This window comes from Ochotona curzoniae, unplaced genomic scaffold (genome assembly GCF_017591425.1).
Source record: "Ochotona curzoniae isolate NIBS_2020 unplaced genomic scaffold, NIBS_Ocur_1.0 contig_1, whole genome shotgun sequence".
NCBI classification, from domain to species: domain Eukaryota; kingdom Metazoa; phylum Chordata; class Mammalia; order Lagomorpha; family Ochotonidae; genus Ochotona; species Ochotona curzoniae.
Genome location: NW_024464918.1, coordinates 42,492,624 through 42,517,538, shown reverse-complemented (window position 1 = coordinate 42,517,538; position 24,915 = coordinate 42,492,624). Strand labels below are relative to the sequence as shown.

At 53.1% G+C, this 24,915-nt stretch overlaps 1 protein-coding gene across 2 annotated transcripts in view; it reads right to left on the bottom strand.

Moving 5' to 3' along the window:
- CAMK2A (calcium/calmodulin dependent protein kinase II alpha) overlaps positions 1-24,915 on the bottom strand; it is a 57,977-nt gene that overhangs the window by 18,767 nt on the left and 14,295 nt on the right. For both annotated transcript variants that reach the window (XM_040976977.1, XM_040976985.1), the window contains 11 exons: positions 22,898-22,992; positions 16,300-16,359; positions 9,499-9,553; positions 8,624-8,689; positions 8,462-8,534; positions 5,552-5,654; positions 4,425-4,508; positions 4,244-4,338; positions 3,104-3,226; positions 2,706-2,789; positions 1,507-1,549 (listed from right to left, as the gene is read on the bottom strand). In XM_040976977.1, the coding sequence (XP_040832911.1) occupies positions 1,507-1,549; positions 2,706-2,789; positions 3,104-3,226; positions 4,244-4,338; positions 4,425-4,508; positions 5,552-5,654; positions 8,462-8,534; positions 8,624-8,689; positions 9,499-9,553; positions 16,300-16,359; positions 22,898-22,992 (881 nt within the window). The remainder of the gene's footprint in view (positions 1-1,506; positions 1,550-2,705; positions 2,790-3,103; positions 3,227-4,243; positions 4,339-4,424; positions 4,509-5,551; positions 5,655-8,461; positions 8,535-8,623; positions 8,690-9,498; positions 9,554-16,299; positions 16,360-22,897; positions 22,993-24,915) is intronic.

The following is a 24,915-nucleotide window of genomic DNA, read 5'->3' as shown; positions in this document are numbered from 1 at the left end:
TGCAGCTTCCCAGGCCCCAGTGATGCCACCTCCAGCTCTTCCAGGCTCTCACGCAAACTCTCTGCCTTTACTGCCTGTGGGAGTCCTAGCTGCTCTGCTTCCCATCCAGCTTCCTGCTAACACACCTGAGAAGGCAGCAGAGGCTGACCAAAGGATTGGAACCTCACCACCCATGTGGGAGACCTGGATGGAGATGTAGGCTTGACTTTGGCCTTTACAGCCATTTGGAACCAGCAGATAAAAAGTCTTACACTCTCTCTCTCTCTCTCTCTCTCTCTCTACCTTACAAACAAATCAATCTATTAAAAAATTCTTCTGATTACAAACCAAGGGGCATTGGGAATGCCTCTGGACTGGCCTTCTGCCAGTCCTGGCTCATGGCACTGGGCCAGAGAGCACAGAGGGTAGGGGTGTCTGCCCTTCAGGCCTCAGGCTGGGCAATCTTGCCCCACTGCAGCCTCCTACCCCAGGGGTTGTGGGCCTGGCTTTGAAGAGACAATAAACGTCTGGGTTTTTGGGGTAACATATCCTGACTCTTCAGTGCTAGAAACCTATTGCTCCATCCAGTAGCGTCAATCACTGGCACCACAAAGCCCATGAAGGGACTGGATCTGACCCAGGGGTGGCAGTAAGCTCGGGGCTGGGTTCCCCAGGGAGTTTCAGTGATTAGAAAAAGACTCTGACAGCCAGGGTAGTTCAATATCCAGTGGAAGGAGCTATAGGGGCCTCATCCAGGGGAGGAAGCCTCTGCCCGAGGCCTTGTTTTCCCACTCTGTCCAACTGCTGACCCGAACAGGCAGCCCCTCCTCGAGCTGACCCCTGCCGCGGTACTGGCCACAGTCTGCACTAGCCCAGCTGTATCTACTGTGTGAGGCTGCTCTGCCGCCCATCCTGTCTGGGGCTCCCCAGAGAGAAGTTTCTGGCGAGTGGTGCTGGCCCTGGCTCCCTGCAGTGTGCCAGGAGGCACCTCTTGCTAAACCCTGACAATAATACCTTCCCCTTCGCTCTTCGGGACCACATGCTACAGGAAATCTGGCACTCCCCTCTGCCCCAGGGCCCTCGTGGCTCCTGCCCTGGCTTGCTCAGGTCAGTCCTGTGTTGGAAGTAGGTGCGGCCCTATTCCAGCCACGTGACCCTCTCCAGGCGTCTGTTTCCTCATTTGGCAAACAGGGATGGTGACAGTCCCCACTGTGTGAGCCTCCCCCAGCCCAGACCTCCCATACAAGTGGACCAGAATGGCTATTCCAGTTTGCTTAGACCTGGCCTCCCAAACCTGGCTCTGAGACCCCCATGCTAGCCACCAAGTGAGGGAGCCAGACAGTACCTCTATCTGGGGCTTTGGCTTGCCCCCTGAGATCTTTCTCCACTTCCAAGTGCAGGTTTGTGGCAGGTGGTAATAACCCCTGTAGGCCTGGTGGTAGGAGGGGGCTCACCCACCTATGCAACCAGGCAGCCCCCAGCAGACCAAAATCGGTGATTTGGGACCTGTGAAATCCCACTACCTACCAGAGAAGTTCCTGGTGGCCAGCATGGTGGTGAGAATAGCTCCCTGCAACAGAGAAAAGGGGGCAGGGGGCAGGGGCAGGGACAGGGGTCGGGAATGAGGGGAGCAAGAAGCATAACTTTGTCCCTCCCCCAGCCCAGCTCCTGCCATACAGGGCCCATCCCCCTCCCTGGCAGGTTGAGCTTACTTAGGCCAGCACGGCCTTGGGACAGAGCCACCGTAGATCCTAATAGCTTCCTCAGCCTGGCCAAGGCTGACAGCCCAAGGACACCTCCCAGCAGGAGCTCCTAAAGCCCACGGGAAGTGTCCTGCCTTAATGTCAGCCTGGCAGATCGTGTGGCCTTGAGCCTGGGGCTGAGGGCATTTCTCCCCAGGATTCAGCCAGCCATGGGCTCCATGGTCCTGGGTTCAGAATCCCAGAGGGCTCCCCATACTGAGGAATCCCCCTTGTGCCATTAGCCAGGGCTCAGGAATGCCAGCCATCCCGGCCTGATGCTGTGTGACTCAGACCTGATGGCAGATGCCACAGGCTCCCCCATGAACACACATGACCTGCACAGGGGACCAGAGGCCCACCTAGCTACCCCTGAGCTTTCTGGGGGACCATGATCATAGTCTGAGTGACTCCCCAGCTCTGAGCACCTGGGACCTCTCCCTATCTGGTTTCTAGCCAATCACACATTAGCCCCAAGAGTCCCCACCCACCTAGCTGCTCCATACCATGTGTGGCCACCCCCCAAAAATCACTCCTACCTCCAGACTTCCCCACAGGTGTTTGTGTTTTTGTTTTTATTTCATCTGTGTGGAACTATCTGTCCACTCCCACTCTGCATTTGGCCAAGACTTTGCTGGTCCGTCAGGGTCACAGTTTAAGTGACATCAGCTTCAGGGAGGCTTCCTAGGTCTTCCTCTGATCCTTCTAGACCTGGAAATGCCACTGCCCTCCTAGGCGCTCCCACTGCCTGGGGCTTCTCCTAAATACCCTGGTTATTTGTATGGACCAAAAGCTTGGCCTGGGCAGAGGCACGCTTTGGTTTACTTCTCACTGCCCTTCTCCACATTTTCCCTCCCCAGAACCCAGCCCATTTTGTAGCATACAGTAGTAAATAGTCAATATATGCTTGTCAAACCAATGAAGGACAGGGCTGGTGAGCAAGTCTCTCAGCACCTCTGGGCCATATAGAGGGTGAGGACGTGTTACCTTCAGTTTCCTCCTGGCGTTGAACTTCTTCAGGCAGTCCACGGTCTCCTGTCTGTGCATGCAGGAGGCCACGGTGGACCGGTGCTGGAGGACGAAGAGGAAGGGGCTGTAAGTGGAAGGCCCCCCTGGCCAGGGCCCTCCCCAAGCAGAATGCCTCCATTAGGGTTATGTCGCTGGATGCTTGGGAACCTGGCTGCCACACTCGACGCCAGGAGCACCTGCCAATTGTGATGCCAACCCAGGATGGCCCTGGCTTCCACATTCCCCCTGACAACCACAGCAGGGCCCTTGGATTAGGCCCTCTCTGGCTGCCCTGCTGGGTCTGGGGAGTCAGGGCCTTGTAGGTGCCTGGCCCTAGGGATGGGGGAGTCCCCCCCCCACTGCTGAGCCAGGCTCACCGAGATCCAGGGGTGCTTGAGAGCCTCAGCGGCCGTGATGCGTTTGGATGGGTTGATGGTCAGCATCTTGTTGATGAGGTCCTTGGCTTCTGGGGTGACGGTGTCCCACTCTGGTGACGGGAACTGGAAGGGGCAGAAGGGCCAGGTTTGCCTAGCCTGCCCCAGGCCACCCCTGTGATTCCCCAGCCCCTGACTGGCAGGGGAGCAGGCAGGGGTCCTACTGATATCTAACATGGGTGTCTACAACCAGGAGAAGCCAGAGCTCCTCTCAACAGTGGCTGTAAAGTTCTGTGATCCCAGGACAAAGCAGAAGATGACCAAAGGGAAAGGAGACTGCTTTCTTATCTGGAGCGTGGCAGGCCAGTTGTCATAGCCCAGAGTGCAGAGTCAGAAGGCCCAGGTTCAAGTCCTGGCTCTGCCTCCTGGCTATGTGACCTGGACAAACTTCAGGACACTTCAAGCTACAATGAAGGATGTTGTGAGGATCAAGTGTGTATGACTCCTAGCTTGACAGGTGTCACTTTGCAGGAGAGCAGTATAGCAGGGTGGTGAGAAACATGGCCGTGACCATGTAACTGGCTGGGTTCAAATCCCAACTGTAGTATAACTGAGCCCTGTGACCCTACCTGCCCTGTGCCTCAGCTTTCCTCTCCATGAAAGGGGATAACAATAGCATGCATGTCAGGGACTGGAATGTAAAACACTCAGGAGAGTGCTCGAAGTGTTAGCCATTATCATCATTTTTATGAAGAGGCAGGCTTCAGAAAGTTCTTGGAAAAATGCAATGAAGAGATCTGTTTCTTTCAGGGAAAAAAATTTGAAGTACACACTTTTTTTTTCATGATATGCATAATTCTTTGAAGACCCCTGGTCTATAAGAGAAACAGCTGGCTCCTGGGCCTGACGATCCCCAGCTGCTATACCACCTTGGTGCAGCTTTCTGCCTTCTGGTGCCCTGCAAGATAAACCCCAGTCAATGGGCACCACGTGGCCTTCACCTGACCCTGTGTGGTCTTCAAGCTCTCCTGGGATCTGAACCCTGCACCAGAGCTAGGGAGGCGTCCTTAGGCCACTGACCCCTGCACAGTGGGCTTTCCCCGGAGGTGGACGATAAGGGCTGCAGAGAGAAGCGACACTCACATCATAGGCGCCAGCTTTGATCTGCTGGTACAGGCGGTGTTGGTCCTCATCCCAGAATGGGGGGTACCCAACCAGCAGAATGTACAGGATGACCCCTGGGAAGAAGGGAGATGGAGGCCCGGGAGTGAGGGCAAGCAAGAGAGGACATCCTGGGCTGGAGTGGCCAGGGGGACAAACTCACCACAGGCCCACAGGTCCACAGGCTTCCCATACGGGTCCTTGCGCAGCACTTCTGGGGACAGGTAGCCGGGTGTCCCTGCAAACCCTGCTCCCCCGACACACACATAGGCAGACACACACAGAGGTTGCACGTGAGTGACCTGGAGCAAGATCCTGCAAATATGGGAGGAGGGTGGCCCCGGAGCTGGGGGGAAAACAGCCCTGTTTTCCAGAGCTGGTGGTGCATGACCTAACCCCAGCTGGGCAAAGGACAGCAGGCAGAGCCCAAGAAGCCAGCAACCCCGAGGGCAGGGTCAAGCACATGGCACACCTGCCACTACTCCTCACTGTCATGGCAGACAGCAATAATCAACCAGAGCTCCTTCCCAACCCAGGGCCAAAACCACATCCTTTCAAAACCCTATTAATCAACTGCTGATGGCCCTTAAGTTGAAGCAAACTAGGTTTGTCAGCTGCAGGTTGAGAGTTAAACCTGCTGCTCCCTCCCTTGCCCCAGTTGGAGCTGGTCTCTAACTCCTTTGTCCCTAATTCTCTTGGGTAGACCTCTTACCCTTCTAGGCTTAGGTTCCTCATCTGAGAGCTGTCAGATTGGGAATTTCTGTCTTGTTAAATGTGTCTGTGCTAACTACTGGCCCCGACACCCTACAGGTCTCTGTTAACCCTCACATGTCATACCATTCTCATTTTGTAGATGAGAAAATAAAGGCCCATTCCAACAAAGCATTACCTGATGTCCCACGGATCATGGGTGACTGAGCTAGGATTTGAACCCAGAGCTCTGGTTTTTAACAGCTGGTCAATGTTGCCTATTCAGAAGTATCCCAGATAACAGAAAGGGAGCCAGTTGTGAGAAAACCACAAGGTACATTGGATAGTCTGAGCTCAGGCCCCAATTCTTCTCCTTGAAGCTCCTTTGATCTCTCCCAAATTCCTTGGCCTCCGGGTCCTCATCTGGAAAACCAGGTTGGTTTCTGCCACAGCCGTGGAGGCGGCAGCCAGCAGTGGGAAGAAGCCATGTACTGGTCAAGTGCTAACCCCATCCTGGTGCCTGGTCCCTGGGGTCCCTAGGCTGCTTGGAGTGGGGCCCAGGTTGGACCAAAGCACCCCTGCCAGGCTGTCCCCACTTACCAAACCATGCCTGTTGCTCCCCTTCCACCTCTATGGCCAGGCCAAAGTCCGCCAGCTTCACCGCAGCACCCTTGAGCTTGGAGGCCAGCAATAGATTCTCCGGCTGCCCAGGACCAGAGAATGGGGAGAATGGGAGGGAGAGTCAGCAGAGGCTGAGCCTCCCTCTGGATGCCTGCGAGGTCCCCACCTGACCATCCACCCAGCCATAGGAGCCTGGGCTTGGGTCCCAGAGAAGCGGCTTTGCTGTGGCAAGACCTCTAGTTTCTACAACACAGAGACCCTCTTTCCACTGGGCAGCCCTACAGAGGCTGGGATGAGATGTGTATGTATGAGTGGCAGAGTTAGTTACAACCACCACCATCAGGAGGGAGAAGAAACAGTTACTGGGCCCCTTCTGTATGCTAGCACTTTCTGCGTGCCAGCATATAGCACACAACCTATCTTTCTCTTTCTGGGTAATTCTACCTTCCAAATAAACCTTTAAAACAATAATAACGATTATTATTTTTAAAGATGCCTCTTAGGACAGCCACATCCCATTTAGAGTGCCTGCTCCCAATTCCAGCTTCCTGCTAACGCACACCCTGGGAGGCACAAGTGGATGGTTCAAGTGTTTGGGTCCCTGGCATGAACAGGGGAGATGAAGATTGCGCTCCAAGCTCCGGGCTTCAGCCTAGCCCCTGCCTTACCCTTGTGGGCACTGCATCTGGGGAGTGAAGCAGTGGAAGAGTAACCTCCCTGTCTCACTGCCTTTCTAAAGAAACAAGTAAGAGAATGTAAAAATAGACAGAGGAGGGGCCTTCTGGTGTCTCCACCTTGGCTCTTATGGCTACCTTCTGGCATTGTAATGTGCTCCCCACTATGAAGGGGTTTGTTCAACATTAATCAACACGTGCTGTGTGGCTTCCAAGTCTATCCTGTATGATGTAATATCACCTGCACCAAGCACAGTGGCAGGGGCTGGGCGTGTGGCAGGTCCTTGTTGAGTAAGTGTGTGTCAGCTCAGAGATTCTAAACACCTTAACCACATCGCAGGGCAGCAAGGCCACAGTCAGTTGGAGATTGGTCCCCACTGGATACCACTCTGCACAGGAAGGCCTTGTGCCACACACAGGGGCCAGTGGTCAGTCTGGACACACCCCACACCTGGCCTCCAGGACACTGAGGCTGTCACCATGACTGAACCCCTGTTCAGACCCTGGAATTTCTGTACTTCCTGCTGTTCCCCCTCCACCTCAGGACTTAGGACAAAAGGAGCATGGGCTCAGCACCTGTCCCAGCTCTTACGCCAGCACTGCTGCATCCATGCCTGGAACTTGGGCATATGCTGACCCTGCTCTGGGCTTCAGTTCCGAGCCAGGACAACAGGGGCAGTGGCAGAATCCAATCATGGTGACCCACCTGGGAACACCTTGCAGTGGCCTGTGCTGGTAATCTCATGTTTCCTGTTTGGAGCTCCTAGAAAGAGCTGGTAAGTCTTCTGTGAAATCCTCCTTTCTAGGGGGGAACTTCTGAGGGTCCCACCTCTGATCTTTCACTGTCCAAAGCAATACTGGACCCAAACAAAAATAGCTCCCTCTGCCTGGCTGTTGAGGCCTCCCCTGTCCTCTGGGGACTGCATCTCTACCATGTGCTGGGTCTTGGCAGTGGCTGTCCTGCCCTGATTTGATGAATAGACCGCTAATTAGTGTATCCAGAATGGCCTAAATTCTGGCTGCCTCTCCTCCTTGCCTCCTCCCGTGCAGAGGCTGCCGCTGTAACGGGGACAGGCCCTTGGGGACAGCTGCCCTGCCGGCCGGCCAGTGGCTCTACCCCAAGCCACAGGGAGCTCCACCTTAGGACACAGGTGACAAGCTGCAGATTGTCTGGGGGCACAGGAGAGGACCTGGGTTGACCAGACCAAGCCCAGGGAAGCAGCACCAGGGCAGGTGGAAACAGCCTGCGGAAAAACCAGGAATGACAACCAAGTCTCTCTCAGACTCTTCCGGGCTCAGGTTTGATCTCTGTGCTGCTCCAGGCGATAGCTGCTGCTCCCACAGCAGGAGAGATCCAAGACGGGCTCCCTAGTGTTCCCAGAGGAGCAGAGAGCAGCAGCACTGAAGGGCAAGAGCAGGGGTTCAGAGCACACTTGGCAGGCTCTTCCAGGGAGGGGCAGGGTGGAGCAGGATGGAGTGGCTTTGTGGTCCCATAGCCCCCAGTCCTCAGGATTTGCAGCTAAAAGGCCGACGCTCCTGTGTGCTGACTCAGGCATGTCCTGGTGTAGATCCCTTGGGCTCATCAGTTTGATTTCCTGGTTTGCAAACAGTGTTGGGAGTCGCCAGCAACCACTGCCCTAAGGCCTAGCAGGGGTGATGGATAAAGTGAGTGCTGACACCACCACACCTGCCTAATTCATCACTCTCCTTATTCAGGTGCCAAGAGGGAGGTCCTCGTTGGCCTGCCAGAGACCCAGCAGGGAGGGCAACAACGCTGCTTGATGCTGCTGCTGGGGGCACCTACAGGGTGCCATCTCCTTGGTCATGCTACCAACTCCCACATGAGGTTGCCATGGCAACCCCCAGCATAAAACTGAGGTTCAAGGGGTCAAGACATGAAGGCCGTTCACTAGAAATCGGTCAGGTTGGGATGGGGAGCCAGCCTGGCAGGGGGTGGGTCTGGCTGCCTCTTACCTTGGCCCAGTATAAAGCACCTGCTTTGGGGATTGGGTCACTTGGGGTCCAGACAAACACCAGGGGCTCCAGCTGCCTTAGCTCTGTTTCTTGATCTAGGTAGGGTAGAGACACTGTTCCTACCTGTGGCCCAGGCCTAGCATGGGAGAGTGAAGGGAATGTGGTTGCTCCAGCTGAGCTGGAGGTAAGTTCCTAGGGGGCAGAGTGTTGGGGGCAGCACACATTCCTGCAGTAGGCTTACCTTCAGGTCCCGGTGCACCACCCCCATCTGGTGGCAATGCAGCACGGCCTCCAGGATCTGCTGGATGCAGTGGCTGGACAAAGAGAGGTAGGGGTTAGGGCTGAGGGCAAGCCTCACTTGCATCTACCCTTGGCACCATTGCCAGCCGTGTTTGGGACTCACCTAGCATCTGCTTCACTGTAGTATTCTCGGGCCACAATGTCTTCAAACAGCTCCCCGCCAGTGACCCTGGGGAGATAGGCTCAGAATCAACCTGCACCAGCGGGCCTTCCCCGAGCCCCTGTGCTGCACATTCTGGAAGAGCCTATGGAGGTGCTAAGGATGGGGCCCAGGGACCTCAGAACCCAAGCCCCAGGGCCCCTGCTGCAGCCCTCTCCTGACTCCCAGGACACCCTTCTGACAACTCCCTCCCCTTTCCCTTCTTCCTCACTGGATCCAGACAGGGTGAGATAGCGGGCATCTGGCCCCTGGCGTGAACACTGTCACTGGAGTCAGTGAATTTCTGCAAGTTCAAGGCCTGTTGAGCTGATTTGCTTTGCTGTTTTGCTTTAGAATTTTCCTTTTTGGAATATCTCTGGGTTCCCAGCAAAATCACATGGGAGGCACAGAGCTCCCCCTCCACACGCCTGCATGGCTACCCCCACTGCCTGCATCTCAAGAGCTGGACTTTGCTGACAGAGGTCAACGCCATGGCCAATGTTTGCTGCCAGCCCAGGAACCACTAAGGCCTGTCATCTCATAATTGCTTGTCTTTTGAGCCACCGGCTTTATTCATGTAAACACATTTCAAAAGGAAACGCCTTACGGTCATTGCAAATGGGCAACTAGCAACCCCTTCCGCACACAGAAGAGCAGCAAAAATAAACACATGGTGAAACCTGCAAGTGACTGTTGGCATTTCTTGGTCAGCAGCCTGGTGCAGCTGGGGTGACCCTTCCAATGGGGAGCTCTAGGGGTCCTGCGGAAGCCATCTCTGCCTAGACTTGCCCCCCACTCCCAGCCATCTTTGGCCCATCCAAGGGCAGGGCCAAACTCACAGATCAAAGATCAGGTAGTGGTGTCCCTCTTCGGAGATGCTGTCATGGAGTCGGACTGCAGGGCCAAGGTAGTTGGTTATACCCCTACACAAACGGCTCCCACCTCCACCCTCCCCCTCACCACTCCTAGAGCCCAATTTTCCAGAAAGCTGCCCACAACCAGCCTGCCAAGGGTTGGGGAGAGGGAGATTTGGCATCTACAGGTGAGCAAGGACCTCAGGAGTTACCAAGAGGCCTGAACTTTGTAAGTCTGCTTATAGGGCAGGCTGCAGCCCCTACCTCTGGTACCTCCTAGTTGGGTGACCTTGGGCAAGGGGCTAGGCCTTCTTGAGTCCTCCTTTCCAGCCTGGACAATGCAGGTCCTTCCTGGACATGCAGGTGCTGTGAGGGCTCCACACCAGGCTCAGAGTCAGATCATGGGGAGACCTTGCAGGAGTGGAGGCTGGGCGGGGAGCTGGCCTGGCTGGTGGCTTTCAGCTGCTGTAAAGCCATTATCTCTTCACACCTCATTTACCGAGAACAGAGGCAAAGCTCCCTGGAACCCAGAGCTTCCCAAATTACCCCCAGGCTTTTGAAAGGAAGGGCTGAGGCCAGGCTGGCTCTGCGAGTCAGCCAACAGCAAGTGCTTGCAGGACCCAGCTCCTGTCCCTCCCTGCTGCACCACCAGCCAATAAATTCCCACAGACGGGTTTGAAGACTCTGGGGCTAGCACTCCCCAGGCACAATGGAAAGGCACACAGCTGCTAAGATCATGGAGCTTGAAGATAATTCTGGAGCAGTGACTGCATGTTTGAGAAAGGAGCAAAATACAGACAAGATGTGCCATTCTTTTTTAAAGGGATGCATTCTCCCTATTGTGTGAAGGGGTCTCCGTAGAAGGGGTCTTCAGCGAGCCTTTGGGGAAGGGAACTGGGTGCCCTGGGACACTTAAAGAATTTTTAAAATGTTTAAAAATGTTTTTCACACACACACACACACACACACACACACACACACACACGCAGCTTCCCTCCACTGGTTCACTCTCCAGTTGCCTGCAACAGCCAGGACCAGAGTTGGGTCAGGCCCAAGCCAGGAGCTGGGAACACAATCAATCCAGGACTTCTGTGTGGGCAACAGGGATTGTCCAAGCCACGTGTGACTGTTGCCTCCCTAGAGTCTGCATCAGCAGGAAGTTGGTATCAAAAGCCAGGGCTGGGAATTGAACCCAGGCATTTAGACATGGGTATCCTGGCCAGGAATCTAACCACCAGGCCAAAAGTCCACCCTATCATGCCCTTTTTACATTTTCAAAAAATGCCATTTGCATTTTTTGCCATCTGCAGGTGCTTCTGGCTCAACACTGAGTGTCCTGAATTGTGGCTCTGATGTTGGCATATAAAGTTCAGAGGGTGGGCTGAGAAGTAGGCACCAAATTCTCTAGTAGCTATGTCCTCGGGGATGGAGACAAGAGAGCGAGCTTTAAGAGACTATCTGTTTACATCAAGAGATTTAAATGGTGGCAACATATTTTCAAGAATAACTGAAAGATGGCATCAAAATATTCTAAGGCTAGACCTGAAGAGCACATATGCTTTATCATCTTGCTTGAGTTTCTTGTCAACATTTTATTATTATGAATTCCCAACATCCAGTTAAATGAGTCCCCCAAGAACCCCAGGGTTGTATTATTAATGATCTCCTCCAGCCACTCTACTGTGTTTCTATCGATTCCTTTGTCTACCAATCTATTTTCACTGCTTAGTGCATCTCAAAGTGAAGTGCAGGCTTCATGTTGCCTGTGTGTCTGTGCATTGAACTGTGCTTTTTGTTTGTGGAATCTGGCAGCCTAGCCTGGTACCCTTCCCAGATCCTCTCCAGGAAGTTGGCGAATGCATGCCCCAGCTGTCGGGGGTTCTGGCTGCTGACAGTCCCCGAATCCCTGTCCCCAGTTCAGCTTCTAGGCCACCTGGCCTCATATGATCAGCATAGGTGAGCTTGAGAAGGTGCGTGCATCACACATTACAGGGAAGCATGCATCGTAAGACATTAGCTCTGGATAGCAGGGTTGTAGCAGAGACTTGTAAAAGTCATTGGTTGGGCCAACCTGATGACATAGCAGGTTATTTCAGTTTCTGAAGTGAACATCCAAGTGTGGTATCATTCCAGTGCAACAGTACATCAGGCTAATCTTCCACCTGTGGTGCCAGCATCCCATGTGGGTACCAGTTTGTTTCCAAGCTGTTCCATTTCTGATCCAGCTCCCTGATAAAAGCCTGGGAAACAGTGGAGGAAGGCCTACGTGCTTAGGCCCCTACACCCATGGGGTCGACCCAGAAGAAGCTCATAGCTTCAAACTGGCCCAGTCTAGCCATGGGAAGTGAACCAATAGATGGAAGATCTCTCTCTCTATCTCACCCACTCTGCATTTCTTTCAGATACATATTTTTTTAAGATTGATTTATTTTAATTGGAAAGGCAGATCAGACTTACAGAGAGAAGGAGAATGAGAAAGATCTTCCATCCGCTGGTTCATTATCCCAGTGGCTGCAATGCCCAGAGCTGAATGGGTCTCCCACATGGGTGCAGGGTCCCAAGGTTTTGCGTCATCCTCTACTGTTCTCTCAGGCCACACGCAGGTGAATGGATGCGAAGTGGAGCAGCCAAGACATGAACCAGTGCCCATATGGCATCCGGTGCTTGCAAGGCGAGGATTTACCATTGAGCAATCATGCTGGGCCCAAAAATAATTAAAAATAAATAAATAAATAAAAAGCTATTTGTTTGTTCAAAGTGCAAGTAAACTTGTACTAGTCCAGTATCAGGGACAGTTGTGAAGGAGACTCCTTTCTTTCCTGTTATCAGGTGGACTTGGGGGGACCAGGCCTTTTTTGGTACACTTTGGGGTTGGTGGCCTTAACTTTCCTGAGTGTGAGATACTCTCTGAGAACCCAAACTTCAGCCAAAATCTTCTCTGAAATGATTTCTACTAGCTGACATTGAAGTATGGCCAGTTAAGCCACCACTTGAGACACTGGCAACCCTTTCAGAGTGTCGATTCAGGTCCTGGATACCCTGCTTCCTATCCGGCAACTTGCTAATGGCCTGGGGAATCAGCAGAAGATGGCCCAAGTTCCTGGGTTCCTGCCACCCACATGGCAAAACCAGATGGAGTTCCTGGCTCCTGGTTTCAGTTGGCCCAGCTCCACCCGCAGGAGAATGAATCAGCTGATAGGAAATAGCCTTTTTTTTTTTTGTCTCCCTCTCTCTGTCACTCTACCTCTGAGATATATAAAATAATTTTTTTAAAGATTATTTTTACTGGAAAGGCAGATTTACAGAGATATGGAGAGAGAAAGATCTTCTGGCCGCTGGCACATTCCCTAAATGGTTGTAGTAGCCAAAGTTGAGCTAATCTAAAGCCGGGAGAAAAGAGCCTCCTCCAAGTCTCCCACGCAGGTGCAGGGTGCCAAGGCTTTGGGCTGTCCTTCACTGTTTTCCCAGACCACAAACAGGGAGCTGGATGGGAAGTAGAGCAGCCAGGATATGAACCGGCACCCATATGGGATCCCAGCAGTTGCAAGGTGAGGATTTAGCTACTGAAACATAGTGCTGGGACTATAAACATTTATTTTTAAAGAAAATGCTGCTAGAACTGAGCTGACAGCCCACTAGCAGGAGCCCCTAAAAGACTAAAATCCTATATCTACCTCTCTAGCCAGGACCCCAGGGCTCTGGGCAATGGACAGAACTGGGAGTGGATTCTCCCTTTGATAGTGCCTTGGGCTGCTGATGAAAAGCCTCCCCTCTGAGCAGCTAGGTGAGAGTCAAATGGCTGGTGTCAGCAGCTGGTGGAAAGCATCCCACCTGCACCGCCATGGACCAGCCTCTGAGAGCCAGCAAAATCTGACTGTGGAACCCAAGGCTATCACAGGGCCACTTTTACACATGAAGCTTGCTGTTCCCTCAGGAGAGCAGTTCAGCCAGAACCCAAGAGGAAAGTCAGAATTCAAGGGCAGTGGGACTGGTTCTGTCTCCTTGGGAAGTGACAATTTGTGCCCATGAACTTAGCTGTCACTTGTAACTTTTTAAAATTTTGTCTTAGAATGAACAAAATTGCAGGCTGGTTTTCACTTGTGTAGCTGGATTCACAAAACCCTGGCCTTCCTGTGATGCTTCCAGCAGGTGCCATTTACGTCTTCAAAGCTGCAGGGAGCACTTGTTTCTGCATGCTCCCTTGACACCACACCTGGGATGTCCACTCGGGAAACTGAATAAAAAGACCAAGAACATGGGCCTACCCTCAAATCCACTTCTGGCAGGCTGAGGGGCTTGGGGCCAAGGACTTGAGAGCTGCCTGAGCTTCTGCCCCTAGCAGTTCTCACTGGCCTGCAACAGGGGAGTTAATGAGAGAATTCTTGGAAAGCATTTAGCACAGTATCTGAAGCTAGGCAGGCCACATGATATGAAGGCGTTACCATCTCCATCATGGACTGGTCAACTCTCTTGCCCCACTCCATGATGACCACCGAACTACTAAGTTGGCCTAATACAATCCAAGCCCCCAGGTGGCCTTACAGGGTTATACCCTACTGGCAGGTGTCTATAGCACAGAGAACCTAGTATTACCTCTGCCCCAAACAGAATGCAAAGAAAATGTTTTGTGTGTGGCACAGCTGGACCAACCTCTACTGAATCAGGGACCTCCTGGCCTGCTCTCCCTGGGCTGGGTGATGACCACACACAGGCTGCAGCCAGAAGGGCTGGATGGGACCCGATCTGGTTTCTCTAGGCACTGACTTGCCTCCCAGGATCTGCACCTGCAAGCAGGTCTTTCTGTATTTCTCTGGGAAGATTATAACTTACTTGAAAGTGAGATGCCAGGGAGACCAAGATTTCCTGTGGATCCTCTCGGTCCTGTCACTATAGTCCAGGGCTCTTCTAAGGATTTTCCTTTGCTGCAGGCTCAGCTCTGGCCCCTGGGACACACCAGCAGTCACCCCCCACTGATGCCCCAGCCCCCCTCATTATCTCTCCCAATTATCTCAGTACCAGGGAGAGGGTTTGGCACATGCTAGGTCCTCAGACATACCTAACATGAGATGAGTGAATGAAGAAGAAATTGACCCAATGGTGATGATGTTGAAGATGTCGGCTGCAATTTCCAAACTTTCTGGGCTTTGTGCTAGGTGCTTTACCTGCACTATCTCATTTAGCCTTCCCAACATCCACAGAAGATGAGTGTGAGTCTGAGGGTAAAAGAGCTTCCAGGCCTGTGGCAGCTCAGCTAGCTGGCAGACAACAGAGCTCAGAAGCCTGATATGTCTGATTTAAAAAACCCATTCTCTTGGCCACCCTGCGTGGGCAACCCAAACAAAACTCCAGAGGAATGCTAATTGTGTCTCCAGCAGGGCTAGGGGTTGTCTAGAGGCACAGCTATCCTGCAGAAAAGTGAGGAGTGTAGGCAAAGAGAGAAGCTTGCCTTGAACAAAGCAATTGCCTCTGGACTCTGGTTCTGCTACACTTCAGTTCCTCATCACAGTGGGGGTGGGGAGGGGTGGCGGTAGAAGAGGGGCATGGCTTCAGAGTGGAGAGGCAGTAGGTCCTAAGTCACACAGCAATTAGGCAGCAAATCTAGGACTTGAGCTGCAGTCGGCCAGCCTCAGAGAACCCATAACTCACAGCACCCCATTACAGCTGGGAGTGAGAGGCCCAAAAAACATTGGCCTGAACCAGTTGTAATTCTGTGTACACACACACACACACACACACACACACACACAGCCTGCCTCCCTCCTCTGTGGGATTTCATGATCTCTTCCAGTGCACAAGTGGGTGAGCTGGAGACCTTCAGGGGATGGGCACGAACCGTCCATGGCCACACGGTGATCCTGCAAGCAGAGCAGGAGCTGGACCCCTCCCTGCCTGGCCAGGCTGAGTCTTCTGGGTTGCGGGGCCCTGCAGCCCATGGCTGCTGCTGCTGGTGCAGGGAAGGGAGGCGCCTTCTGGGTATAAATAGCAGACTGAGAAGCTCTGCTCCAGTAGCAGAGTTAGTTAACCCTTGGGGTCCTGGGACAGAACCACTGCCCTCCTAAGGGAAAAGGCGGAGCAGAAGGTGGTGCCAGTTGGCTGTTACCGTCCTCTGACAACACCCAGGCCCTGCTCCCAGAGGTGTGGTGTGCAAGCCCTGGCAGCAGCCAGGAGTGCGTGACAACAGCAGTGAGGCCTCAGGCCTGGCCCAGCCCCTTGTAAGCAACAGAACGCACAGGTGCAGCCAGGAAGGTGGCTCCCAGAGGGCAACACAGTGCCACCAAGGTCACACAGTCTGACTGGCAGAACTAGCTCTGAAGGCTGCCATGGTGGTGACTCAGACCCCTGAGCTGCAGGGAGCTGCCCCGCCCAAGTACACAGGGCCTGGGCAGTCAGCAGGGAGGTGCTATGTGAGTGACCATCCCCAGGGTATGACCAGCCCGAGCCTCTTCCCACAGCCTGGGCTCAGTACACCAGGGCTGATTCAGAGCTTGCCCCTGAGGTGCCAGTGGGCAGGGCTGCAACTCCAGGCCCTCATATCCTAGCGGGCAAGGAAGGTGGACTTGAGAATTGGGACATGCTTCTGGCTAGGGCCCAGCTTCCCACCTCACCCCAACCCCAGGCCTGTTTTCATCTTGTAGAGCCTCAGCATTCTCCGCGGAACAGCTTCTGCAAGGGAGGCTGTGGTGTTGTAGGATGGGAGAACGGGCCTTCTCTGTACCTGCCCCAGGCAAGCTGGTCTGGGATCCCTGTGGAAACCAGTAACATTGTCCCCTCCCCATGGAAGCTTACCGATGTTGGGGTGCTTGAGCAGGCGGCAGATGCGGGCCTCGCGTTCCAGCTTCTGATGGTCTGCAACACAGATGCTCAGGTGATACAGGTGAGACAGGAAGCTCTACCCTTTCGCTCACCCCGGGGCAGGGGTTGGGGGCTGGGGAGGACAGTAGAGTTCCATGGAAAGAGGGAGGAGTCTGGGTTTCAGAGGCTCTGGCAAGTGCCTCCCCTTTTCTGCCTTCAATCCTGCAGCATCTGCAGGCTCCTTCACTGCCCAAGCTTCATGCAGCCTGGATGGGCCCCCAAGTCAGGGCCCCAGGGTCACCTCCTGCAGGCTGACCCTCATACCCTGTACTCCAGCCAGGCTGCACTGGTGAACTGAATACCTCACTCAGTCCTGTCACCACAACACCTTCAGCTCCCAGCTTGGAACCTTTCCCCCCAGCCTCCCACCTGCCACTCACCAGCCATCACCCACTTCCACCCACACCCGTAGGTAGATATCAGGGATCCCCACAATCTGCTCTGCCTGCTAGAGCTGGCAGAGGCCCCTCTGCACTCTCAGGGACCCCCAGACAGCAAGTGCTATCCTGTCCCTTGGGCATCTACATCCTGGAGGGCTGGGCCTCTGCTGTGCCTGTCCATGTGCACAAACTGAAAGCAGAACGTGTTCGTCATTCAGCTAATGTGTAATGGGTATTCAAGAGCTTTCTGAAAGAAAAGGACAGATGAGTGAAGGGTGACCCTTATGAGAAAAGTGACTATCTCCCGGAGGAGCTGTGTTCACACTCAGAAGCCACTTCCCTTGCAAAGCATCCTGGAACCAGGGACTTAGGGACTCCCACAGAACCTGTTTGGCACTGTTCCCTGTTCAAAGCACTGAGGTGTTGAAATAAGTGTGTAATTTTGTCACTTTTTGCAAGGTTATCATTTTCTCTTACAGAGACCCTCCAGACGTGTGCAAACCACATTTTCTCCACCTCAGAACCTTAGCTTTGTCAGGTAGAACTGGAACATGGTGACCTTGGGGCTGGCCCAAGGCTCTTCCACCTGCCACCTGCCTCCTATGACCTCCATCCAAGTCTCCTGGGTGTGCCACCCACGTGGGGGCAAGGTCTGGTTCAGGAGCTGCCACCTGTGGTTCCTGTCTTCCAGGTAGCAGGGGACAGTCACACTCCATAGGTGCACCCGCAACCAAGGCCATGGGTGTTCCAAGTACCTGCAGCCCAAACCAGCTGCAGCCTTGGTGGCCTGGTGGGGCCTGCAATGCATTTTCCAACTTCCCTTTTTTGGTGCTTTTCTTACAACATAGTCATTAAGATTTTCATTTTAAAAACTAAGTAGTAAACGGGAAAGTGCTCCCAGGGGCAGGATGTTGGCTCAGTGCCAGGCACCGTGTGGTGTTCTTTCCATGCCTTCTAGGTCTTTTGTGTTCTGGCTTTATGGAGGACAAAAACAAGAGTTCCAAGAGGTGAAGTACCCGGAACAAAGCCATAGCTGCGGCAAGCAGGAGAGTAGGACCCAGGCCTCAGCCTATGGAGCTGGGCGTTAGGCCTGGTGCTGGTCTGTGCTCTGCCCTGTGATTCATCGCCACCACCCCTGCCCCCACTTCCCAGACAGGAAGCAGTGAGCAGCCCCAAATGGGAACTCACGCACACACTCAGAGGCTGAACCAGGACTGGAGCCCAAGTCTCCCAGGTGGACACCAGAGAGGGTGAAGAGGATGGAGGCCAGTAGCACTAGCTACCCTGCCCCACTTTCCCCTGCACCTTTCAGTAGAGCAATCTCCAGGGGCTGTGAAAGCCAAGATCAATGCTGAAGTGCAGCTGTGCCACCAGCAAGGCAAACACTTCCAGTTTTGCTTGCAGAGGTTCAGCTCCCTAGCTCAGAAGCAGGCATGAACCTCTCAATCCCTCTCCTTCCCCAGCGACCTTCCTCTCCTCTAGGGCTGGGTAAGCTAATGCTTGGGTAGCAGACCCTGTGCAGGGCTGGTCAAAAGCTCTCAGATGGGTTGAAGCAAACTGGACCCTGCTCCTTATCCTCCTGTGCCTGACCCCTCAGCACAGGTAGAAATTGGAGTGGGGGGGGGTGTGTGTGTCAAGGTCAGGCCTAATAGGAAAGGCAGTCAGGGACCTCCTGCTTAGGTTACACCTTCAGTGAGCCGGGGACCCAAGTCTGGAATTTGGATGTATTTTCCCTATGAGGTTACTCAGGGGCAATGTGACAACAACACAACCGAAAGGGGAAAGTGTTAGTCACGCAACTTTGAACTTGTCTGGTTGCCAGAGCCCAGTGCTGGAAATGCTAGAAGCCAAGGGTTTTTATAAATCCTGTCCTCCTCTTGTGCTTGGTATGAATGCCCTGTGTTATATTCACTGTAGAGGAATTAGCTTGTAATATACATTATACAGTAATATTGTCACTTGGCAATGTCTTCATTTTCTAATATACAGAGAACATCGAGCACGTGGGATCCACTCTGAGGCTTTGCTCGCTTATGCAGACAGAGTCCTGTTAAGCAGGACAGCCCCCTTTTATCAAAGTCACATGTCAAGGTAGTCAGAGCTCTGAGAACCTATGCAGAAATGCCCTTGCACCCACCCCAGCCAAGTGCCCCCTAGCATCAAGCACCCCAGCTGCTCTAAGCAGCCTCCCAGTGTTCCCATGCCCCAATACCAGCAGTCAGTAAGGCCCCGGTGGGTCCTGCCTCCTCTCAGCTGAGCTCCCTTCCAACCTTAGGACCCTTGCAAATTGCTGGGCCTTTGGATAGCTGCCACCTCCTCCTCCTCAGACAGGTCCCCTCATCTCTTCCCCAACACCCTGCCTTGTTTCTTGATAGCACTCGCTGCGTCTGCCCAGTTTGTTTATGTGCTCAGTGTGCCTATCAGGCCTGTATCTTAAAAGACAAGCACAAAGAGAGCGAGACCCTGTCTCTTGGTCATTGCCACTTTCCCAAGGCCTGACCTTGAGCTCTAAGCAGCTTGTCCAAGGTCCTGGGATGAAGGAGAGGCAGAGCTGGATTTTATTCCATGTTCCATCCGAGTCAGCATACTCTATGGCTTCCCGTTTTGATGGCTCATGAATGGATGGATGGCCCAGTCCACCGGGCTCAGTAGCATTGTGCAATGCTGAGATCCGAGGGCAGCCTGGAACCTGGGGGAAACTTGCTGCTCCCAGTGCCCAAGCAACATCTGGAAAAGCTTCTCTTTCTCTGAGTAGCTGGGCTACCTCCAGGACACTGGGGTTAAGGGCACTACCTTGGCCAGAGCTCAGCTGACAGAGGGCTGGGTGGACACTTTAAAGGGAGCCCCCCCTAGGCCAAACGGTCCCAGCAGCACAGGGGCAGGGCGCAGGAGGAAATACAGAAGCTCCAGCAGGTAGGTGGGTGTGGGAGTCCAGGCACAGGAAGTGCACCCTCACAGCCGACAGGTTCTGATCCTGGAGGGTGTAGACACGAGGCCAAGGATGAGAAGGCCAGGTGAGGGGAGAGAGGAGGCAGGGCAGGAGACAGAACCCAGGCACCTTGCTGTCCTCGAAGATGCTCCCCAGGTCTTATAGGAGCTCCTCCATGCTTGCACCTGGGACCCTGAGACTGAAAATAGCCCCCGCCACACTGGTGGGATAAGCAGAGACCACAGTTCCCACACGAAACTGCACCCACCATGTCCATGGGCCCAGCGTGCCCTCACACATTGTCTCTTCCTGTGCGGGCCTGGAGAGGCCCCTGGCGCGCCTGGCTGGGACCAGCTCCAGCCTGTCCTGGCTCCTGGTCCTGACAGTGGCAGGATTTCTTACACACATTGGAGCTTGGGCCCTTCTGGATGGAATCCAATCCCCAGGACAGGAGAAAGTGGTGAGGGCTGGGTGGGCAGGAGTGGAGCTCAGGCACTTGGCTTTAGTTGCTGCTTCAAAAGGCTCCTGCATCAGGGCAAGCAAAAATTTTACTTTCACTTCTCTATGGTTTCTGTGAATTGTTTATACTATGAGAGTTAAAAAAAAAAAAAGTTCAACTAAACCTGAACTGTGGTTGCACAACGGGGGGTGGGGGGAATCCCAGTGCCCATATAGAACTGTGTCACATAATACAATGTAATTAAAAAAATATATATAATAATAAAAAAAAGATCTTATTTGAAAATGCACTTTAGAATGTCTCCAGGTATGCCAACCAACTTTGCTAGAAGGGGTCGGGCAGGATAAGGTAGGGGGAGCCCCAGCTCCTTGGTGGGGGTGGGCACAGCCCCTGCTGGGAGCGCTGGCAGCACAAGTTCAGAGTGTGTTGCCAAATATCCAGCATTAACCTCCCCCCCCCCCCAGGCTCCATGAGTGGCAAACAAAGAAAGCTGCCACGAGAAGCTCTGCGGCTGCTCTCCCACCAGGGAGGAAAGTGCTGGCAGGCAGCAGACTTCCAGAAGGTTCCCAGATAACCTCCCCAACCCCCACCCTCCACATTTGTTTAGGCCTGACTGGAGTTCCTCCCAGGAACTCAGAGAGAATCGCCAAAGATACCTGGCTGCATGGTGAGGGCTTGGTGTCACTACATCTCCTGCTCTCACAGGAGGCTGCCACTCTTGCACACACATCTCTGCCAGTGAGAGCACAGACGTGTGTGTATGCATGAGTGTGAGAATGCATGGTATCAGTGAATGTGTGTGAGTGAGAGTGTATGTGTGTGGGAATGAATGAGTGCCTGTGCATCTGTGTGTGCATGCATGTAAGTGTGTGGGTGTGCGTTTGTGTGTCTGTGTGCACATGAATATGTATCAGTGTGCATGACTGAGAGGGTACATATATGAGTGTGTATGTGAGTATGCATGTCTGAGTGTGTGCGTTCATGCCTGAGTGTGCATGTGTGTGTGAATGAGGTACACTGGGACCCCCTAGAACCCAAGAAGGACCTCAGTTCCCAACCCTCCCTCCCCTTGGGGTAACCTTAAACTGCTCTCCCCACGTCACACTGTGAGCCCTGTTACTGCTGTATTTCGGAGACTGGGACATTCACCCTGATCATGAGACACCAGAAGCACAGAGAGGCCAACACGTGGCAGCTCTAACACAGCAGTGGCAAGGCCCCATTCAGGGCCCTGGACATGAGTCCCAGTTTCTGTCATCCTTCTTTCCCCATTCTGGCTGCTTGCCGCTGGCTCTGACTCCAGACCTTCCACATGTCTCATGATGTGCCATGTCATATTCACAGACCCCTGGCTCCACTGCCAGCCTGCCCTGAGTGTAATAACATCTCTCTGCAGGGCTGGGGATGACTAGAAAAAAGTGCTGAGCTCCCAGCATCACTGGGCCAGAGAGATGAAAAGCACCATGCAGGTCCATGCCGGGAATGCTGGGAGGCCTGCAGGGAACAGCGTGAACATCATGTACCAGCCGCGCGGGACCACCATGTGCCTTGCACCTGCTGGGCCCTGGCCCAGACACAGCTGCTGCTGGCCACTAGCTGGACACTCTGCCAGCTCTATGTACAGTATCTCCCACATTGCCAGAGCCAGGGGCTACATAGCCCATCTCTCTCCCCCCACCTCATCCAACAGTTTCAGGCACTCGCCTGGGCAGCTGCTATAACATTTTGTTCCAGGTGTGGATCGGCATCTTTGAAAACAACTTCCCCCAACATACTGACTTTGATCACTACCATCACTATCTCAGTCAAATGGTAAGAAACACGAGTCTCCTAGGCAGGTTTTCCCAGACTTCGCCATGCAAATTGCCTGAGTATCTTGCCAGAATACAGATTCAAGGACTTTAAGTCAGAGGAGATGGAGGGCTCAATATGGTATTTTTAACCATCCCCAGGGTCATACATACTACTGATCTAAGTCACAGTGTAGTGGTTCCCAACCTTGCTGCAAATTAATGACTGGGCTGGTTTTCTTTTTCCCATAAAACTGGGTTTAGGAATTGGAGAGTAGGGTGTTGTGGAAGCTGGGCATGCATGCATTTCTCTGGACACAACCTGAGCTCTCAGCATTGAGTGCTGTCCCAGTTGTGGGCACAGAGCTTTCGAGGAACCCCTTACACCCCCTTGGAGTTTCTAGGGAAGAAGGGAGACAAATGTTAAACTAGGAGCCAATCAATGCTTGGGTCTAGGTCAAGAGCAAACCAGGAAGGATGTGAACAGTAGTGAGAGACAAAAAAAAAGGAGGGGGGGGGGGAGACAACCTCTGATTAGGAAGGAGTTCAGGAACACCTTCCCAAGTATGTGACTGTGAGCTGATGCCTGAAGGTTATGACAGAAGCCGCCATGCATGGGACCCGGGTTCAGGCACTTAGGCCAAGGTCACGGCAAGGGCAGAGGCATGGCAATGGACAGTGAGGAGGATGAAGGAAAAAGAACTGGGACAGGATGTTTTTGACTGGTGCTGTGGCCCTCAGTTGATGGGCACAGAAGGTTTGTCCTCCCTACAGGAGGCTGGGGCCTTCAGCCCAAACTCCCCTTGAGTATGGCAAAACATGGGGGTGTAGTTTCACAGCATCCTCAGCAAGAAGAGCCCTTACCCCAGCCATTGGCACCTGCCCCCCTTGACCGCCAGGAGGACAGACTCAGAGGCAGAGGGAAGGGAAGGGAGCCAGTGAACAGGCAGGGTGATGAGCAAGCAGACCCTACCTCTAGCCGAGAGCTTCTTGGTGTTGATGATCTTGGCAGCATATTCCTGGCCAGCCAGCACCTTCACACACCGGCGAACGACGGAGAAGGCTCCCCTGAGAGGACAGAGAAAGTGGGGAAAGTGAGGCAAGACCTGGGGCAAAGTGCCCGGGGATACTGGAGTCCAGGCAGCGATAGCTGTACTAGAGAAGGACCCTCCAACGGGGCTGCCCAAGCTCGTGGGCAAGAACAAAGCTAGGGGCTCCCAGAGAGGGAGCTAGATGTGCATTGCTAGAAGGTTGGCCTCACGAGACCAGCCTTCCAGAGATGTCAAAAGTTAGGCTTGCCCAGGCCCTGGGCCTCTTTCCACAGAATTCTCCCACACCCAACTGCTTACTGAGCATCACCTGCTGTGCCACATCTCCTTTTCTCTAATAAACAACAAATCTTGGAGATCCTCTTCCCAAACCAGCACAAAGAGAGCCAGCCCCTCAGGGCATAGCCCACAACTCCATGGCTGTCCTCTGCTCGACCTAGCCAGTCCCCTGCCAAGGAACTGGTTGGGTAGTTCCACTTGCGTAGTTCTTTCCAATAATGTTACTAGGACCAAACTGATCTGAAAGTACTTCAAGGGGTTCGTAGAAAAACCTAGCATATCCCTTTGTAGAAAAGATAAGTTTATGTGCAAAGCAATTTTGACATTCATGCATTATTGTTTTTATAATATGCACTTCCTATAGATGTCGTGAAGAGCCCTGGTACAGGTGTGCTGATGTCTACCACCAGACCCCAAAACACAATTTCATGTTTCCTTTGACTTGTAGCTAATACGGAGAGTACCAAAAAAAGGAATGTAAACGAGGCGAGCTGCCATCTTGAGATTTGATTATTGTTTACAGCCTTGTCTACACGCCTGCAGAACCCTGGTCTTTCCGCTTTCTATGTGCCGAATTCTTTATTTAGTGGAGACTTAAGCCTGTGACTATAAAGGAAATGAAAAGTATGTTAGCATAAAAATTGAAAGGGGAAAAAATAAGAAAGGAAGGAGGAGGGAAGGGAGGGTAAGAAGTATCACTGTGGGCTTAAAATTGTATTTTTGAAATGCGTGAAATCTGTTCTCTTTATATACATTTTTAAAATATTTTAAGAAGCAAATACAAAAGAATCCCATTTCCCATGTGCGCGCATGTCTGTGGGGGTAAAGTTCTAGAACCTCTGTGACTTGGTCTAGTGTTCATGTTGCTTAGCAACCCTAGTGGCCAGCGAGAGACTGTCGTACATCACAGTGAGCTGCTTTCCCACCTGCATGCACAGGAAGCAGAGTTCTCTGCCCTTGCAGACACAGTGTGGCAGCCATCCCAGTGAGACGGGGAAGTGGCAGCTCACTGCAGGCTCCGTGGGCAATTTGCCTATTAAGAGTAAAGCTGAGCATATTCACAGCACTTAACAATCCCCAGAGATTTTTCTCCTTAAAAGTACGAGTGACTGAAAGCCTAGCTATTGATGAGACACTCTCTAATTTTGGACACTGATACCTTGTCTCCCAAGAATTTGAACCCTGGATGGGGCCAATCAGCGTGAGGGGAGGCTGGTGTTGTGGCATCACACTGCTCTGCTTCCTTTGCATCTCCTTATTGATGTGTCTGGAAAAGCAGCAGAGGATGGTCCAGGTACCCCAGCCACAGGAGAGACCTGGATGGAGTTCCAGGCTCCTGGCTTCTGCCTGGCCCAGCACTAGCCGTTGTGGCCATTTAGGGAGTGAGCCAGCAGATGGAAAATCAATCTCTCTCAATCTCTCTCTCTGTTAGCCTTTCAACAAAATAAAAATAAAGCAATAATTAAATTAATTAATTTAAAAAAAAAACAGTTAAAAATGAAAGTCAGTATGAGGACCACATGTGAAGTCTCTGTCCTTCTGTGTCATTGACCATGAAGGCCACCTGACCTGACCCAGAGGGCCACCTGGGGCCTGACACCCCCCACCATACTGACAGCAGCACAGGACCTCCTGGGTAGGCTCCCCACACGTGACACCTGAG